Source organism: Ahaetulla prasina, chromosome 6, assembly GCF_028640845.1.
Source record: "Ahaetulla prasina isolate Xishuangbanna chromosome 6, ASM2864084v1, whole genome shotgun sequence".
Classification (NCBI taxonomy): Eukaryota; Metazoa; Chordata; class Lepidosauria; order Squamata; family Colubridae; genus Ahaetulla; species Ahaetulla prasina.
The window spans coordinates 83,243,339-83,262,196 of NC_080544.1; the positions used below are offsets into that span (position 1 = coordinate 83,243,339).

An 18,858-nucleotide genomic window follows, 5' to 3' on the forward strand; every position below is an offset into this window, starting at 1 on the left:
CCACGTATTACAGTATTGTGAGAGTTCTGTTATGCATAGTATACACAGAATAATGGATAAGTTTCCTTCTGAATTCTGGAATGAGAAGTTTATAGCGAATTATACCATTATTTTATGGTCTTTAGCATCCCAGCACTGATGTTTTGGAATCACAGAAACTACTAATCTGCCTGCTTTCAGAAAATACGTTGTAGAACAGGGCGGAAAAAGAAAAAGCTTAAAAAAATAAATAAAAGATTGGTATGTGTTTATAAGCATCGGAATAATGTCACCCCATTTGGAATGCACTTTGAATCATGCAGCTGCATTTAGAATAAACATTTAACCAAGAATATTTCTGGAATTGCCAGATGTTAAGTAGGATCTGTAAAGGACTTCAAGGGGTCTTTTAAATATCCAGGAGTTGAATGTTCATTTGAGAAACTTTCTCTTACTAATTAAGGGTTGTGTTAATGCTGATGTGGTTCACCCAATATATCTGGCATGGGGAAATCTCCATTCTTTTCCCAAAACCTCTGCAGCAAGATTTTGACTGCATTTGCTGCCCCTCTTATTTCTAGTATGACAATGTCCAAGATGTTTGTCAAGAGGATACAAAGCAGATAGACAACTTGATGTAGGGAATCATACCCCAGCCATGTAGTCATACAACCCTTTACCACTTGATTTAGGTATATTAGCTATGGATTTTTTCCCCCTGAATTAATATGGTTCATATATATATGCCTTTTTTTTGCTTTTGAACTTGCTATTGAAAAGTCTTACATTTTTCCCTTGTTGTACTGAAATATCTTAATCCATCACTAAAGAATTGACCAGGATTTACTTGGTTTTGAGACCCATTGTTATTCATTTTTAGTAGACAATATACTACAAGTGATCTGTTGGGAGGAGGGTCACGCAGTGGCAAGCGAGTGTGTGAAGCTCCATTTGCGCAAGCAGCACATGCGTGAAACCATCCCTTCCCACCTGCCACTGCTGCTGCTGGTGGTCCATGGAGCTGGAAAGGTTGGGGACCAATGATATACCTTTTCAATCATGCAGTTTTGGCTTGTTCAGCTGTGTATTTTGTGATCTCTTTGAAAACTGGAGTTTCAGTTCTTCTCAGTTATTTTATATGTACAATGCTTTACGAGCAAGTGTTGCAAAATAAATTGTACACAGTACTCGCTGCATAACTTTATTTTGTATGAAATTGTATGAAATTTTGTATGAAATTGTTGTTTTCCTTGCTTGATTCTTTCTGTTTCCTTTCTTTTTTTTAGTAGTGCCTGTTCAAAGGTAAAGCAGACCATATATAGCAATGTTCAACCTTCAAATTCTAATTTGTTATGGGATCCTGAATTCATGTTGGATTTTATTGAGAATCCCTCCATTCGCAGCCTTAAATATTCAATGTTGGGCAAGATTCTGAATGACAATGCACCAAGTCGCTATAGCTTTGTGTGTAATGCACTAATGAATGTCTGCATGGGCCATCAAGATGCAGACAGGTAAGACAAAAAGCTTTTTATTTAGGCAACTTTCACAAGCACTTGCCCATTGGGTTCTGCAATGAAATCAAAACAAGAAAGTTACATAAAGTTATGCAAAACTAGATATGATTCTTTCATTTGTCATTGCATTTGTGCATACAAGAAGTGGAGCACGCACCAGAACCTGACATCTTGGTCTTGTCCTTCACTGATGATTACTCTCGTATCAGCAGGTTTTCCTGCCATGGGCTCCCTTCCTTAATCTATGATGTTATAAGATGTTCTGACAATACATCCTAAAAGAATACAGCAAGAACAAAATTGCACATGAATAATTTTGACATAGGAATTCAATCCTCTAAATTTTATTTCAAATATTTAAAAAATGATGAAAGCAGACTGATTGGGCTAAGAGACTGCACCTCATTGGCTGGACCAGCTGCAGGGTTTGATAGTTGGGAGCACTGTGCTATGGTGGTTCTCTCTTAGAGGCTGAGTCCAGTCAGTGGTGACAATAGAGGGAGAATCGGTCATGCCCTTGGCCCCTGTAATGGTATGTGAGAATAACCTTAGGAAACAAAAGAGCTGCAGCCTAGACAACCATCATGGAAAAAGTATCTCAACCCAGACAAGGAAGTGTCCCCAAAGGAATCCCTAGAGATCTAATTTTCTGGAAAGTAAAAGTAAAGAAAGAAGAAGTATTTGCAATGTTCTATTAGTGTAACGTTATAATAAATGCATTGTTAGTAATCATGGTTTGTGCTTCTTGTCTGAACCACCCCAAAGGGCTGACAGCTCTTCATGGTGGAGTGCCCCTGGACTCTGTCCCTTCTCTTTAATAGTTACATGAAACAATTGGGTGAGGCCATCAGTCAGTTTGGGTTCTGATATGTATACATACACTTCAACTCCAAGCCACCCAGGTGATGCTTCAATGTTTTTTCCCATTGCGAAAGTTTGCAGCTCTGGATGGAAGGGAACAGATTTAGACTTAGTCCTGGAAGGCTAAGTTGCTGTGGATTTTTTTTGACCCCTGGATCTGGGGATTTTCCATCTTTATTTTTGGATAGGGTTCCCCTTCCCACATTCAACACTGCTGCACAATCTAAGGACTGTATTGGACTCACAGCTTCTGTTTCAATGTCAAAGACACCTGTGGCTAAGAAGATCTTTGCACAACTACAGCTTCATCTGGTCTACTAGTTGTGCCTATTCCGGAATCAGTAGGCCCTTTAGTCAGTTTTTCATGTCCTAATCACTTCACAATTAGGCTCTTGCAATGCACTGTAATGGGGCTGCCCTTGAAGACCACTTAGAAGCTGCAGCTTATTCAGAATGTAGCAGTGCAAGCAGTCACCCATGTGATACTACTCCAAGCTGAACTGATTGCCAATAGCTTCTGAATACAGTTCAGGGTGCTATTTATTACCCAGAAAGCACTTCAAAGCATAGGTCCAGGATATCTCCTGTAGTCTCTGCCTATTTGGTATGTGTTGGTTTCCTCAATTAAATGATGCCATATATTGGGGAACAGAAAGTATGAATTCTCTGTCATGGTGTCTGCCATTTGGAATGATAGTCCCCGAAAGATGTTTATATCCCACTCTGATGGTGGTGGTGTTACACAAGTCTTTAAAAACTTGGCTCTTGTCCCAGGACTTAGAATAGGGTGTTTGTGAAGCTCTGGCTGGTTGGTTGTACAGTTTGTCCAGATGTTTAGGTTCTTTTGTTTTCCTATTTTAAATGTAAGTTGCACAGAGTTATTCTGTGCACAGAGTCAAGGTGGATTCTAAATCTACCAAATAAATAAATACATAAGTAATAGTTTTGACATTCCTTCCTCAAAATTCTAAATTTTGTAATTATGCTACTATTACAGTATAATATAATGGTACATTTACTTTTTATACACAAATATTTTTTTGAAGGAAAATCATGCATGGAGAATGTCCCTGATGATGTAAAGCTTTCCAACAATTTCATCACTGACTGGGTCCATAAATTGCCCTAAATCCTAATTTGTGTGCTTTAGCTAACTATGAGGAAGGAACCCAGCATGTTTTATGGCTTAACTTGATATGTGAAGCCAATCACTATAAGTCATTCAACCAGCATTGTTAAAATAAAACTGTGGCTTAGCGTGCTGCTAAGAAATGGATATACAACAGATGCTAGAAATTGCATTTTTACTTAAAGCTCGTGTATCTTCCTGTATAGGTACTGTGGCACTATTGCATTAAAGGTACTATTGGAAGATATCAGATTGTCCAGCAATATTGCAATTTCTTCAATTTCAGATACAGGACCAACATTTCTAACTCTGAAAATTGTTAAATAATCCATCTATTTGATAATTGAGTCATAATATTTTAAGAAGACTCTTTTAAATAGCTTATACCCAGAATTAATTTAAATCATATATTTTAACTCCCTATATTTTACATAGACCCCAGCATAGAGTGATTTTTCTCTTCTCCTTCATTATACATTTATTTTATCTAAATGTGTTAATAAAAAGAAAATGTGTTTGGTTGCAGACTATTCGACGCGGCAGATATTTGACAGCCGTGAAACTGTTACTTTTTACTTTGTTAGTCTGATTTTTTTTAAAAAATTTTTTTGTCTCCTAGAATTAATGATATTGCCAACTTGTGTGCAGAATTAACTGCTTGCTGTACAGTCCTAAGTTCAGAGTGGTTAGGAGTCTTGAAAGCCCTTTGCTGTTCTTCAAACCATGTCTGGGGATTTAATGATCTTCTCTGCAGCGTGGATGTAAGTGCAAAAGATGCACTTAAAACGATAAGTCTGATTTTTATTTTGCATGGTGAATATTTGTAGCTTTCTTGTACAATAACAAGGCTGATAATTCTTTGATATTATGCTTCTTACACATAACACAATATTAGTTGTTAATTTACAAGAGTCATTCCTGAAATGTTCTGCATTTTCCACTGGTTTCATGAGAGATTTCAGGAAAGATTCTACCTGATACTAGAGTATAAGGCAGGTGTGTCAAATTGATGGCCCATGGGCCAGATGCGTCACATTCAGGCCACGCCCAGCCCAGCTCCACGAAGGGAAAAACCGTCGCGATACATCACATGACAGCAATGTGACGCAGGGAATTTGACATCCATGTTATAAGGGAAAGCAGTAATTTGAAAAACCTTCAATTGTTCATTGAAATCCAAGGACTTCATATAACTTTTTAAACATTGAATTAATTACCAACATTTAATAGAATAGTGGAATTACTAAAGTTGAACTGAAATTAGGGTAGCTTTTTATGAACACTTTTATTCTCCTGGTTTGGGGGCTAATTCCCCATTGACAAGATAACTGAATCAGGGTATCTTGTCTTGGCATAATGTTTATAATAAAGCCATTTCAGTGCAAGTATAGTCTGATGGCAGCTGGATGTATCTACTTGTCATGTTAATTGTGATGTAAGTTACCTTTGCTGCTGAGCACTGCTACTTTTGCCCCAAGTTACATTACCTCTGTACATCAATGGTGATTTCAGACCACTGACTTGCTGGGATCAAAGCAAGTTCAAAACCAGCAACTGATAGGTTGTTTCAATCAATTATTTCAATCAATAGAAAGAAATAGAAAACCATAAAAAAGAAAACTATAGTTCTACAAAATTAGATCCATGTTAAAAATATCATGTTTCTGTACTATCAAGTGAAACAAACAGAAATGATGACCCTGGGTTTTTCTTTTTCTCTTTTTCTCTTTTCCTTTTTCCTTTAAGGTGAGTGATCTTTCATTCCATGATTCGTTGGCTACCTTTGTTGCAATACTGATAGCTCGTCAATGTTTTTTCCTTGAGGATGTTGTTCAACATGTAGCTCTTCCTTCTTTACTTACAGCAGGTGAGGTTTTAATGCGTATTAAACAATAAAAGTCCCCACTTCTGGGGAGAAATATTTTCTAAGATAGTTTGTAGAACAACCCATTTGTTCACTAACTATCTCTTTGTGCTAGAAATCAAAGCATCTTATCTTTTCTGCATTTATAAATTGAACATGTTTTTTCATTATTCTTTTATCTGGGATGTCTTATTTTTGCCATCAAATACTAATTTTGCTTTGGCTTTGTTATAGTGTGTTGCACAGCTGTTGTGTTCATTCTCATGCTATTGTTCCTTCTGAGTTTTTATAAATTCATCCGATCTTAGATCTTGCATTATGTTTACTTGAAACCACTTCTTAAAGTCTCATACAAATTCATATTTGGCTTTTTAAATACCTTTTATCCATCTATTCTGTATTTTCCAGTTCCTCCATTGTTATTTCCCATAATTTTTCCTTATTGTTATTGAATATTTGTATGTTTTTACAAATCATATTTCTTCAATCATATATTTCACCTTTGTCATTTTTCTTCATAAATTGTCTTGTCAGTATCTATCAAATCTTCAAAATGCATTCAAAATGTTAAATAATAGTTTAACTCTTTTCTTATTCTATATAAAGGTGAAACATTAAGCTGGAAAACTAGATAACCAAACAGGATTAAAATATATTTATGAAAAAAGTATTTATAAAAAAAACCCTTTTATTTTGCAGAACATTTGATTTAGGAAGAATTTTCCTCAAAATTGCTACATGAAAGCCTTATTTTTTATTTTTGTTTTTTTCAAATATTTAAAATCAGTTTTAAGGGTTTTTTTCCCCAGTTGTACTGACGATGACAATTTAGTTTTCTATGATAGAATGATAAAGTTGTACCCTTTTCTTAGCTTGTGGAGATCCAGATGCTGAGCCAGGGGCAAGGGTGACTTGCCGGCTTCTTTTACATCTCTTCCAAACACCCAAGATTTCCCTACTGTCAAATGGTAAGCTCCAAATTCATTCTTCTTTTAAAATACAATAGTTTTTGGGCCACTGAAACAGAAATCAGTATTCCTAAAGCATATTGTTCTCTTTTTTTAATACAGAAAAATGTTTTCCAGGAATTCGGTCGTCTTGTGATCGCCGCCTTTTAAGTGCTGCTCACAACAGCATAGAAGTGGGAGCAGTATTTGCTGTTTTGAAAGCAATTCTTATGCTTGGTATGATCATGCTTTAAAGTTCCTCATGTACATGTTTACTTTGAAGCTAGGCATATGGTCAGTGGTGGGATTCAAATAATTTAACAACCGGTTCTCTGCACTAATGACCAGCTGGGTAGGCATGGCTCAGTGGTCATGTGACCGTGTGGGCGTGGCCAACTTGACATTACTCATGTCGATGGGCTCTTCGCCTTAGCTGTTACATTATAATAAGGGTTAACCAGAGAGGCAGTTTCTGTAAGCAGGGCAATAAAGTTTAGGCTAGAAACACCACCAGAAAGTTTCCTTCCTGCCTTCCTTACAGGATTAGTCCTGTAAAGTGGAAAAAAACAAAATAAGATTTCTTCCAACAACTGGTTCTCTGAACTGCTTAGAAAGTTAACAACTGGTTCTCCCGAATAGGTGCGAACTGGCTGAATCCCACCACTGCATATGGTCCTCAGAGGGATAGAGAATTCTTTATTGGCCAAGTGTGATTAGACATACAAAGAATTTGTCTCTGCTCCATAAACTCTGAGTGTACATACAAATATACAATGTACATACAAACATAAGCTCTCGGTGTACATACAAACAATAAAGTGATAAATCATAACATACAATCATAAATTAAAAAAACAACAACAAAAAAGTTATAAATAATAAGATAACCAATAGGAGAAGGTAATAGGAAAGATGAGAAGGATAATAGCAATATAGTCCATATATTTACCAATACAGGTAATTAGCCTTAGGTAGGAGTCAGTGGTGGGGAATTAGGTGTTCAGCAGAGTAATAGCAACAAGTTTGTGTTTAGTTGTTTGGGCATGCAGTGGGATTTATTCCCAGATATACATTCGGATATTTACTGAAAACCTGATAGATTATAAACTTGAAACTTTTCTAGGAAGTGAATCACAGTGCCAGAAACATCTTCCAGGATGAATCATAGGTTAATAAAAATACAAATGGAAGTTATTACAGGGTACTGTATGAGATGATCTGGAAGGTACTGGTTAAAATATTGGACAGGCGGGCAGGCAGAGCTGAGGGAAGGAGTTAAATACTTAGAGTCCTTATCTTGCCACAAATGATCCTAGTCCCCCCCCCAATTCTGTTGACCCTTATCTAAGCACAATTTAGTGCTGACAGTTAATTGACTAAATTCTTACGTATAGACCTAAATAAATCTTCTGTGTTTCAACCTCCAATCAGGTATGGTTTCGATCCTTTGCATTTGACAGGGCCAATAGAGACCAAGTTGAACCCACTTGCCCACAGATCTCAGTGTTCACTTTGGGCAAATCACTACCTCTCAGCTCAACCTAAGAATTACATTATTGTACTAGGTAAAAACAAAGATCCATTTACCTTTAAGCTCCTAGAAAAAAGACAGGATTTAAAATTAAATAGCTAAATAACAATGTCTACCAATCTTATTCTTATTCTTCCTCTTCAGTAATATAAATTCACCTGTAATGTGTTTGCTTATTAAAGTATGTAACTTTGGTGTTGTATGGCATTGTTTCTTATTTGCTTTAACGTAAAATTAAAAAATGTTTATCTTACATACTTGTAAGAACTCTAGGGTGTTAGCAAATTGTATCATACTATAGTATACATAATTGAAGAAATGTTCTCTTTTCTAAAAGAGTAGCCAGAAATCCTCATATATTAAAATAATATATCAACAACTTCTAAAACTGGAAGTAGCATTAAGTAAAAATAAATTAAAAGGGCACTTAGGTGAAAGCCAAACTATATTAAAGGACTAATACACATTTTCATCTTTTTTTAACTATTCCTACAATATAGGTGATGCTGAAATTGGAAGCAACAATATTCCCTCCTTGAAAAATTCAGATTACTCAGTACAAAGATTATTGGGAGATCTAAATGATGATGAGATATGGGAAGCTACCTCAAAGTCTTTGTATGGAAAAACCATTTCCATAGAAACTGCTACTCTCAGTGAATATGCTAGATATGTACTAAGAAGCATTTGTCAGCAGGTAACGCTAGTTTCATTTTCCTTTATTATTATGTTCATAGATATAATTTTGCAAAAGTGACGTTATTGCCATACTCCAGGGATTGTGAAAGTTGGTGACTGCAGGCTTCCTATGGTGTGCATTGGTCTGTGTGTCCATGTGAAATTGAAGCCGTTACCCTTGCCAGTATATTCTAGTAAGTGTAAATAGGATCAATGTGGAGTAACTGTTGGAGTAGGATCAAAGACAATCAAGAGATTGGTTTCTAATCTCTACTCAGCCATATTCAGTGTCTATCTTAAAGCCTAACTGGAGCTAAGAGTATTATTATGATAAAATGCCAGTGACATGCATTTTAACTCTTGCAAAGAAAAGGTGAGATATGAATACATTACATGTAATAACTACAATACTGAAAAGTGGTATTTTATTCAAAATAATTTCAAATTATTTATACAGCAGAAATGACATCTACAATGTTCTTTTGATTGTATCCAATTCGTATGGTTATTTCATGCTTATACTTATATATACTGTTGTGTTTGACAAATAAATAAATAAAAATATTTGTATTCAAGTCAGATCTTCAGTAAAAGTATTGAAATTACAGTGCAAGATGAAGTTAGACTCATTTAGAATTTTTTTTATTGGCCAAGTGTGATTGGACACACAAGGAATTTGTCTTGGTGCATATGCTCTCAGTGTACATAAAAGAAAAGATACGTTCATCAAGGTACAACATTTACAACACAATTGATGGTCAATATATCAATATAAATCATAAGGATTGCCAGCAACAAGTTATAGTCATACAGTCATAAATGGAAAGAGATTGGTGATGGGAACTATGAGCAGATTAATAGTAGTGCAGATTCAGGAAATAGTTTGACAGTGTTGATGGAATTATTTGTTTAGCAGAGTGATGGCCTTCGGGAAAAAACTGTTCTTGTGTCTAGTTGTTCTGGTGTGCAGTGCTCTATAGCGTCGTTCTGAGGGTAGGAGTTGAAACAGTTTATGTCCAGGATGCGAGGAGTCTGTAAATATTTTCACGGCCCTCTTCTTGATTCGTGCAGTATACAGGTCCTCAATGGAAGGCAGGTTGGTAGCAATTATTTTTTCTGCAGTTCTAATTATCCTCTGAAGTCTGTGTTTTTCTTGTTGGGTTGCAGAACTGAACCAGACAGTTATAGAGGTGCAAATGACAGACTCAATAATTCCTCTGTAGAACTGAATCAGCAGCTCCTTGGGCAGTTTGAGCTTACTGAGTTGGCGCAGAAAGAACATTCTTTGTTGTCCTTTTTTAATGATGTTTTGATGTTAGCTGTCCATTTGAGATCTTGCGATATGATAGAACCTAGAAATTTGAAGGTTTCTACTGTTGATACTGTGTTGTCAAGTATTGTGAGAGGTGGAAGTATGGAAGGGTTTCTCCTAAAGTCTACCACCATTTCTACGGTTTTGAGTGTGTTCAGTTCCAGATTGTTTTGGTTGCACCACAAGGCTAGTCGTTCGACCTCTCGTCTATATGGATTCATCATTGTCTCGAATGAGACCAATCACTGTTGTGTCATCTGCGAACTTCAGTAGCTTAACAGATGGATCATTGGAGATGCAGTCATTGGTATACAGAGAGAAGAGAAGTGGGGAGAGCACACAGCCTTGGGGGGGCCCTGTGCTAATTGTACAGGTATTTGATGTGATCTTGCTTAGCTTCACCTGCTGCTTCCTGTTTGTTAGGAAGCTTGTGATCCACTTACAAGTCTGTTCCGGTACCTGTAGCTGGTTTAGCTTAGTTAGAAGAATGTCTGGAATGATGGTATTGAATGCTGAACTAAAGTCTACAAAAAGGACCCTTGCATAGGTCTTTGGAGACTCAAGATGTTGTAGGATGTAGTGCAGAGCCATATTAACAGCATCATCTGTTGATCTGTTTGCTCGGTATGCAAATTGGAAGGGGTCTAACAGCGGATCCGTGATGGTTTTCAGGTAGGAAAGCACTAGCCTTTCAAAGGTTTTCATGACTACAGATGTTAGAGCAACTGGTCTGTAGTCATTCAGTTCCTTGATGGTGGGCTTCTTGGCACTGGGATGATGGTAGAGCGTTTGAAGCAAGAAGGAACATAACACATCTCTAGTGATTTATTGAAAATATGGGTGAAGATGGGGGCCAATTGGTCAGCACAGACTTTTAAGCAAGAAGGAGTTATCTTGTCTGGGCCTGGAGCTTTTCCTGGCTTTTGTCTGTGAAATAGGTCCTGCACTTCTTTTTCTGTGATCACTAGGGGTTGTGAACCCAATGAAATGGGGTCAGTTGTAGGAGGCTTGGCTGTTGTTGGTGTGTCTGAGATGGGGGTTGTGGAGATAGGTGGCTGTAGTTTCCTTTCAAACCTGCAGTAAAACTCATTCAGGTCATCTGCCAGTTGTTGATTACCTTCAGCCTGGGAAGGAGATTTGCCATAGCCGGTGATATTTTTAAGAGTTTTCCACATGTTTGCTGGTTCATTTGCTGAAAACTGATTCTTTAGCTTTTCAGAGTAGCTTCTTTTTGCTGCTCTGATCTCCCTTGTTAGTGCATTTCGGGCCTGATTGTACAGCATTTTATCACCTTTTCTGTAGGCCTCCTCTTTGGAATGTCGTAGCTGTTTAAGTTTAGGTGTGAACCAAGGTTTGTTGTTACTGTATATTCGCAAGTTCCTTGTAGGTACACATAGGTCTTCACAGAAGCTGACATATGATATTACAGTATCTGTGAGTTCATCCAGGTCTGCAGAGGTATCTTTAAAAATATTCCAATCAGTGCAGTCAAAACATGCCTGTAGCTTTAATTTTGATTCCTCTGTCCAGGTCTTCACTGATTTAATTATTGGTTTTGTGGTTTTAAGTCTTTGCCTGTAAGCAGGTACAAGGTGAATCATGCAATGATCAGAGTGTCCTACAGCTGCACGTGGTAAAGACCGATAAGCATCTTTTAGTGTTGTGTAGCAATGGTCTAGAGTATTCTTGCCTCTGGTGGGACAATTGACATGCTGAAAGTATTTTGGTAGCTCTTTCCTTAAGTTTGCCTTGTTTAGATCTCCCAAAACAATGGCCAGTGAATCAGGGTGTTTGGCTTCAGCCTCCATGATTTGGTCAGCTAGAGTTCGTAATGCCTTGTTTACACAGGCTTGTGGTGGGACATAAACAGCAATTAGAAGAAATGAGGAAAATTCACGAGGTGAATAGTAAGGTTTGCAGTTGATAATTAGAGTCTCTAAATTATTGTCACAGAATTTGTAAATTATTTTAAAATCTTGACACCAGTTTCTGCTAATATATAGGCATAAGCCTCCTCCTTTCTTTTTACCAGATGTTTCTGGAATCCTGTCTGATCGTTCAATCTGAAACCCTGGAATGTTCAGGCTGCTATTTTCAATTGATTCATTTAACCAGGTTTCAGAGAAGCATAGGACTGCTGAATTGCGAAAATCAGAATAGTATTTGTTTAAGAGGAGTATTTCATCCATCTTATTTGCAAGTGAGCGTATATTTGTTAGGAAAATTGAAGGCAGAGGAGTTTTAATGCGACTTCTTAATCTGTTTAAGATCCCAGCTCATTTACCTCTTTTCCGTCGCTTTCGTCGTTTGTTTTTTTGGGTAATCCATGGCTACGTGGGAATTGCCTCCTCCTGTATTAGAATCTCCTCCATGTTTGTAAAGACAGGTGGGGGTGAGATCAAAGAAAGCTGCTCCTTAAAGAAATGTTCCTTAATTTTTAGCAGATGGTCTCGCGAGTAGGAAATCCGTAGTGAGTCACAGAAAACAATTAGAAATAAAGAAACAATTAGAGAGCATTTCACCGAGGCAGCCTTCGTCGGTGCCATCTTGGGGCACCATTTTGTTGTCATAAAGATGTAATATCTAGTATGAATTTCATTCTTTTTGAAAAATACTATGTTTTTGTTATACACTCGAGTTACATTCAAGTTAAAGATTTAAGTTTGGCTTTGACTTTTGTATTGATGCATATTCTCCATCTAATTCTTTTGGTAGGAATGGGTGGGGGAACACTGCTTGAAAGAACCTGAGAGGCTGTGTACCGACAAAGATCTTATCCTGGATCCAGTTCTCTCCAACAAACAAGCACAGAAATTGTTGCAGCTTATCTGTTACCCTTACAGTATTAAAGAATGCACAGAAGGGGACAATCCTCAGAGACAACACATCAAGCGCATTCTTCAGGTAACCCCATTTAAAATGAAATTATTTAAGCTTAGATTAAAAAAATGTTTGATTTGCTTTTTTCATTGCATTATTATTGCTTACTTTTTTCTATATGAAGTAAATATTTTGAATATTGTTTCATAATTATTGATAGCACTTAGACTTATTTACTGCTTCATAGTGCTTTATAGCACTTTGTGGACAGTTTACAGAGTCAGCATATTGCACCCATCAATCTGGGTCCTCATTTTACCAATCTCAGAAGGATGGAGGGCTGAGTCAACTTTGAGCCCATCAGGATCAAACTCCAGGATAGAGTTAGCCTGCAATACTGCATTCTAACCACTGCACCATAACCAAATGTTAAATAGAAACAGTGCACAATTATAAAGATGGAATAATTGATTCATAGAATGGAATCAATACTAATTGATTGGGGATTATCTAATCAAGTTGCCTCAGTCTGAGAATCTGTTACTATAGACTTCCTGACCATCACGGTCTGGCCTCTATTTAAATAATTATATTTAGGACAATTGTAGGACAATCTTCTACCACTTTTTGGTTGTTGTTTTTTTGGATGCAATTAAGTTTTTCAGTGTCTTTGATGCTCAGAACTGTACACTATATTCTAGAAATTGACTGATATAATATTGCTATTGGTTTTGTGGGGACAAGGTTAGCTGCATTACACTGTTGTTGTGATGCAGGCTATGATTCATCTTTTACTCATGTAATATGGTCTACAATTATACTCAGATGCATCATGGATCAAGATGGAAAAATACCTTGAGTAACATACTACTACAAAGCTGTCTTTTAGGCCCAGTGCTATATTTTATATTTATACATAACTTGGATTAAGAAATAGAAGATAAGATCATCATATCTACAGGGGTCACAGTGATGGGTGTGGGTGGGGAGACAAACAACATTTTGAGAACAGTATACAACTCAAGAGAAGCATAAAGGATTGAAACAATTAGAAGAAACTAGCAAGTTGAATTTTCACAGAGAGAAATGCAAAGTCCTAGATTGGAATTTGGAAACTCAAAAGCATATGTACAGATGGCATTCCTATTGTTAAACTAGATTTGAATGGAAGACAAACTTTGATCAAGCATACATTGCTATAAGGTCATATTCCCCTTCTGCAGCCCTGTTTTCTCAATTTAATCCACCCACAGTTCATTCCAGTAGGAACGAACAAAATTAGCTGCATCCAATATACAAAAATGTTCATATGACATAATAAAACCATGTATCAACTTTATTAATGAAAATAATAATTTTAGAAATGTTATAAGAAAAAATTCTCCGTATTTTGATTCAGAATATAGACCAGTGGACACTTCGACAGTCATGGCTGGAACTTCAGCTAATGATCAAACAGTGTCTGAAGGAACCTGTAAGTATTTCTTCCTTTCTTTTTAATTAATCATGTACCTTTACAAAATAACTTAGTGTATGAGCAAACATAACATGAATGCGCTAGTTTACTTATGTTTTACTGTAGGGTTCTGGGTCTGTGGCTGAAATGAACAGCTTGTTGGATAATATTGCAAAGGCGACAATAGAAGTGTTTCAGCAATCCGCTGATCTAAACAATAACTCTTCTAACTCTGGTATAGGCCTCTTCAATCCAAAATCTCTTGGAAATGCTGACACACATATTACAAGGCAGAACTGTAAAAAGACATTCCTAAGGTAATGTAATCAATCTGAATTGGAAATGATGAAATTGTATGCACAATAGAAATTGTATGCAAAAATAGAAGCTCTCAAGAGTGGTCTACTCACAAAGACTGCTGCTGAATAATTGTGGTTTTAACTATGAGAAATATAGTGTGTTGAACCAGAAATCTTCACACAATTCTAATTTCTTCTGCATGCAAAAACTATTTCTTCCAAAGACTACCTGGGCATGCAAGAATGTCTTCATTCTCTTCATTGTTTACTAAATACACACTAAAGAAGATAAACACAATGTTAGCTGCAGGCTAAATAAATACTTTGAGTCAATGAATTAAGAATTTGACACCATAATCTTTTTCTGATTTAGAAATAAAATAGATTGTTGAAATTAATAAAATGTCATTTTAAAAGAACCTAAGCGTCAAATTAGACCAGACTCCTTGGTGTACTTTTTTTAATTTTAAATTAGCATTAAATAATTGTTAGTTTAAGATGAGATATCATTTCTTTATTTTTCATTTCTAACAAGTTAATGCGAAGAAATAAGAAATTTCTATCTAAGCAGACTACATCCAGAGTATTAGATCAGGGTGTTCATTTCATTGGGGGTGTTCCTTGGAACCCTGACACATTCATTCATTCATTCATTCATTCATTCATTCATTCATTCATTCATTCAATCATTCATTCAATTTTTATAGCTGCCCATTTCAATTAATGCCTCTGGGCAGCTTAAAATTGAAAAATTAGTTGTAAGCTATTAATACTCTATCCGGTATATATATATGAAAAGGAAAAACTAAAAGAGAGAATGCTATGTATTCCACTTTATGCCTTGGAAAGAAAGGCTATATATAAACAAAGCATGGCTGGCCAAAATCATACAGTGAACATCCACCATGACTGAGGGTTAACTTGGACCTGACTCTCTCCACTCCTATTCTAACACCACATACCTTATACCACACCAGTTCTCAGTTTAATCTAAGATTTATTTAATTCTGATTTAACCTTTATTTATAACCCTGTGGGGTTTTGAACTTTTCCGGTTGTGGTGTCCATTTGGGAGGCAATTCGAGGGAGGCAGAGGGCCTAGGATGCTGCTGCAGGAAGATATTCTCATGCTTCTTTCTGGTGCGAAGCCAGCTCGCCCTCCTGTGGCACACCTTGAAAGCATGTGAGCATTTTCTTCAACAGAGCTGGTAACTTGGCAGCCAAAGTACTACTCTACAATAGCATTGTGGTCTCCTGGCTAATGTAACAATGCCAGATGATGATGATGATGATGATGATAAGAGGACCATAAGAGGCGTGCATAAGCGCACAAACATGCCTACCGTTCCTGTCCTATTGTTTTTCTTTTCTTCTTCCTATATATATGCTTATACCTCCTTATATTTACTCATATGTTTATATACTATATAATCTTTTTGTATGATACCTACATATATTGTTGTGACAAAATAAATAAATGAAATGAAATGAAATGATGATGATGATAGTATCAACCATTAGAACCAGTCAATGATATTTGTGATGTATTTTTGAATGTTCAGTTGACTGAGTTTCATGTTTAATGAATAAAGTAAATAATAATAATAATACCCTGTGCAGAACTCTGTGCCTTATTTTAAGGCATATAGTAGATCACTAAAATTTCTTTTGTGTGTGTGTGTGTGTGTGTGTGTGTGTGTATTCAAATGTGGGAAAAAGTACTGAATATATTAATATTCTGCTCAAAAATCTTATTTGTTTCATGTCTTTAGCTCTTCTGAAAGACAAGGTGTCTGGTTAGTGGCTCCCCTGATTGCAAAGCTGCCGACTTCTGTTCAAGGCCGAGTCTTGAAAGCAGCTGGAGAAGAACTAGAGAAAGGCCAGCACTTGGGATCATGTTCAAAGAAGGAGAGAGACAGGCAAAAACAGAAGAGGTAGAAGATACAGGAAAATATGGCTGTATTTTAAACCAGTAATCTCTGCTGCAAAGATGAGCTGTAGAATTTGATCCTTCTTTAAAGAAACCAGTAGAGACCAGATTTGGTTTTGGGGAAAAACACAACTGTGGTATATTCATTTTTAAGAAAATGTACAGAGTAAATTCTTAAATGAAATGAAGTCTACATTTGATGCTCCCTATTACTATGAATATTGTGTTTTGAAAACTAAACTAAATACTTACCCTGAAGACTAAGAAAAGAGCATAGAAGTAACTTATTTTGTCCTTAATTTACACATGAAGCTAACTACTTATACAGTAGATCCAGTGATGGGATTCAGCCAGTTCGCACCACTTCGGGAGAACCGGTTGTTAAACTACTTGAATCCCACCACTGAGTAGAACTACTTACCACAAATATACTTTTCTTTTTTTAAGTAAAGATTAGGATTGTGCCTAGGAATTTGGCAATTCATGACATTCTAAGATGTCTGTCTTTTACTGAAAAATATTCCATTAATTCCACCAATTCATGTCTAAATTTGGAATTTTATTTTCTCTTATCATCCATATCGAATTTCATATTTCAAAATTAAATTTATGCCATTGATTAGTATTAATTTGTCTTGAACTAGTTGTCAAAAAAGAATTAAATAACACTTCGTCACCAAGATGAGAAATGCTCTTTGCTAAATGTTCTTTGAGTTGCTTGGTAACCTAAATAGCCTCAAAAATTGTGTACTATTTTTTTCACCATTAAAGTAAAATACAAAATGGAAGAACAGAAAAAACAAGAATCTTATACTTCTTTACCTTGTCTTTAATAGGATGAGCTGAGCCTCAAAGTACAAGACGATTTGAGATGCTTATATTTCATGAGAAAAAAAGAAGTCACACATCTCTCATTATTAGACAATATTAAATTATTTGCTTAAACAGTTTTGTGCTTGCTATCCTGAAGAATCCTATGTAAATTGATTTATAGATCACTGCAGAATTTTTTTAAAAAATACTCTTTCTAAGATGCATTTTTCAATAGCGGATATGTGTACTTCTATAAATTATTATTTTCAGAAACTATTTATTCCTGCAAAAGTTATCAGTGTTTTGAAGAAGCTTCCTACTTTTAGAATATTTTATTTATTTATTTATTTATCACATTTACAAACTGCCCATCTGCCTCGCAGAATGACTCATAAGGGAAGCTCTCTTGCCTGGACCATAGTCTGTTTGACACATCATTCTGGTCACATGCATGAGTAAAGACAGGAACAATTTTGTGGTTTTTAAATAGTGATGAGAGTTTATAAAGAAATCCTTTTAGAGAAATACTGAAAAGGGGAAGGAAGACTTTGAGGAGAGGAAGTATCAAAAAGACACATCTAATTCAGTGTCCACTCTGTTGTTTTTTTTAAAAGTATGTCTCTTCTGAGTCAGCAACCATTCCTATCTTTGGTACTCACTTGTCTGAAGGGACAGGATGAACAGCGTGAAGGGCTTCTTACATCTCTGCAAAATCAAATTAATCAGGTAAAAACCAGACAATGCTGTGCTCTGCATCTATTAAAGACCAATTAATTTAATGGACTGAGGCAGAAGGGAAATCAGGGGTGAAATGCTACCAGATCGGACTGGTCGCGCAATCCGGTAGCAATTGTGGCCGGTAGTTCGGCGATCCGGTAGCAATGGCAGAGCAAAGCTCTGCCCACCCGCCCAGGTGTCATTACTTCCTGGTTTTAACATTCTGCACGTGCGCATGCGCATACATGTGCGAGCAAAGTGAGCACACACAGCGTGTGCACTTCCGAGCTGGTAAGAAAGGTAAGTAGATTTCACCCCTGAGGGAAATCATATCTCAAACTACATTCAGTAACCTTAACAGAGTTGGAAGGGACCTTGGAGGTTTATTTTATTTATTTATTTATTATTCATATTTGTATACCGCCCTATCTCCTGAAGGTCATCTAGCCCAACCCCCTGCTCATGCAGGAGACCTGTACTAGGGATTCAAACTGCCGAACTGCCGACCTTTCTCAGTGTCTTAGCTGCTGAGCCACCTAGTCAGGCTCATTCGTGCCTTTTGTAGCAAAATCAGTGAAAGTAATTCATTTATAAATCATGTTTATCTGATTTCCTTCACCATTTGTAGTGTTCTACAAAATGTGCTGAATTTCTCAGAAATTGATATAGTCTCCAGACCAACAATAAGCTATTCCGTGAATTATAGTAGTAGTCTTGTTCCATTTCAGTAAGGCCTTCCAGATCTTTTTATAGGAATAATATGAAATTCAAAGGAACTCCTACATTTATATGGTGAGATATTTAATTATTTTTCATTGTAATCTCCTATAACACTTGTGTTGTGTCTTGCCCGCTCTCACCGCAGCCGGGGTCTGCTTATCTGCTTCCGAACGCTGAAGAATGTCCTCCCGGCCCCAGCCCTGGCTCCATGCCCAGACAGGCTGAGGAGGGGGCATCTCCCGGCCCCAGCCCTGGCTCCATGCCCAGGCAAACGGAGCAGCTAGA

At 36.6% G+C, this 18,858-nt stretch overlaps 1 protein-coding gene across 3 annotated transcripts in view; it reads left to right on the forward strand.

Annotated features, from left to right (window-relative positions):
- Window positions 1–18,858, forward strand: part of MED12L (mediator complex subunit 12L) — a 199,280-nt gene that overhangs the window by 145,226 nt on the left and 35,196 nt on the right. For all 3 annotated transcript variants that reach the window (XM_058187094.1, XM_058187095.1, XM_058187096.1), the window contains 11 exons: window positions 1,266–1,493; window positions 4,106–4,247; window positions 5,233–5,353; window positions 6,223–6,318; window positions 6,421–6,534; window positions 8,329–8,525; window positions 12,534–12,722; window positions 14,038–14,112; window positions 14,221–14,411; window positions 16,166–16,327; window positions 17,751–17,862. In XM_058187094.1, the coding sequence (XP_058043077.1) occupies window positions 1,266–1,493; window positions 4,106–4,247; window positions 5,233–5,353; window positions 6,223–6,318; window positions 6,421–6,534; window positions 8,329–8,525; window positions 12,534–12,722; window positions 14,038–14,112; window positions 14,221–14,411; window positions 16,166–16,327; window positions 17,751–17,862 (1,627 nt within the window). The remainder of the gene's footprint in view (window positions 1–1,265; window positions 1,494–4,105; window positions 4,248–5,232; window positions 5,354–6,222; window positions 6,319–6,420; window positions 6,535–8,328; window positions 8,526–12,533; window positions 12,723–14,037; window positions 14,113–14,220; window positions 14,412–16,165; window positions 16,328–17,750; window positions 17,863–18,858) is intronic.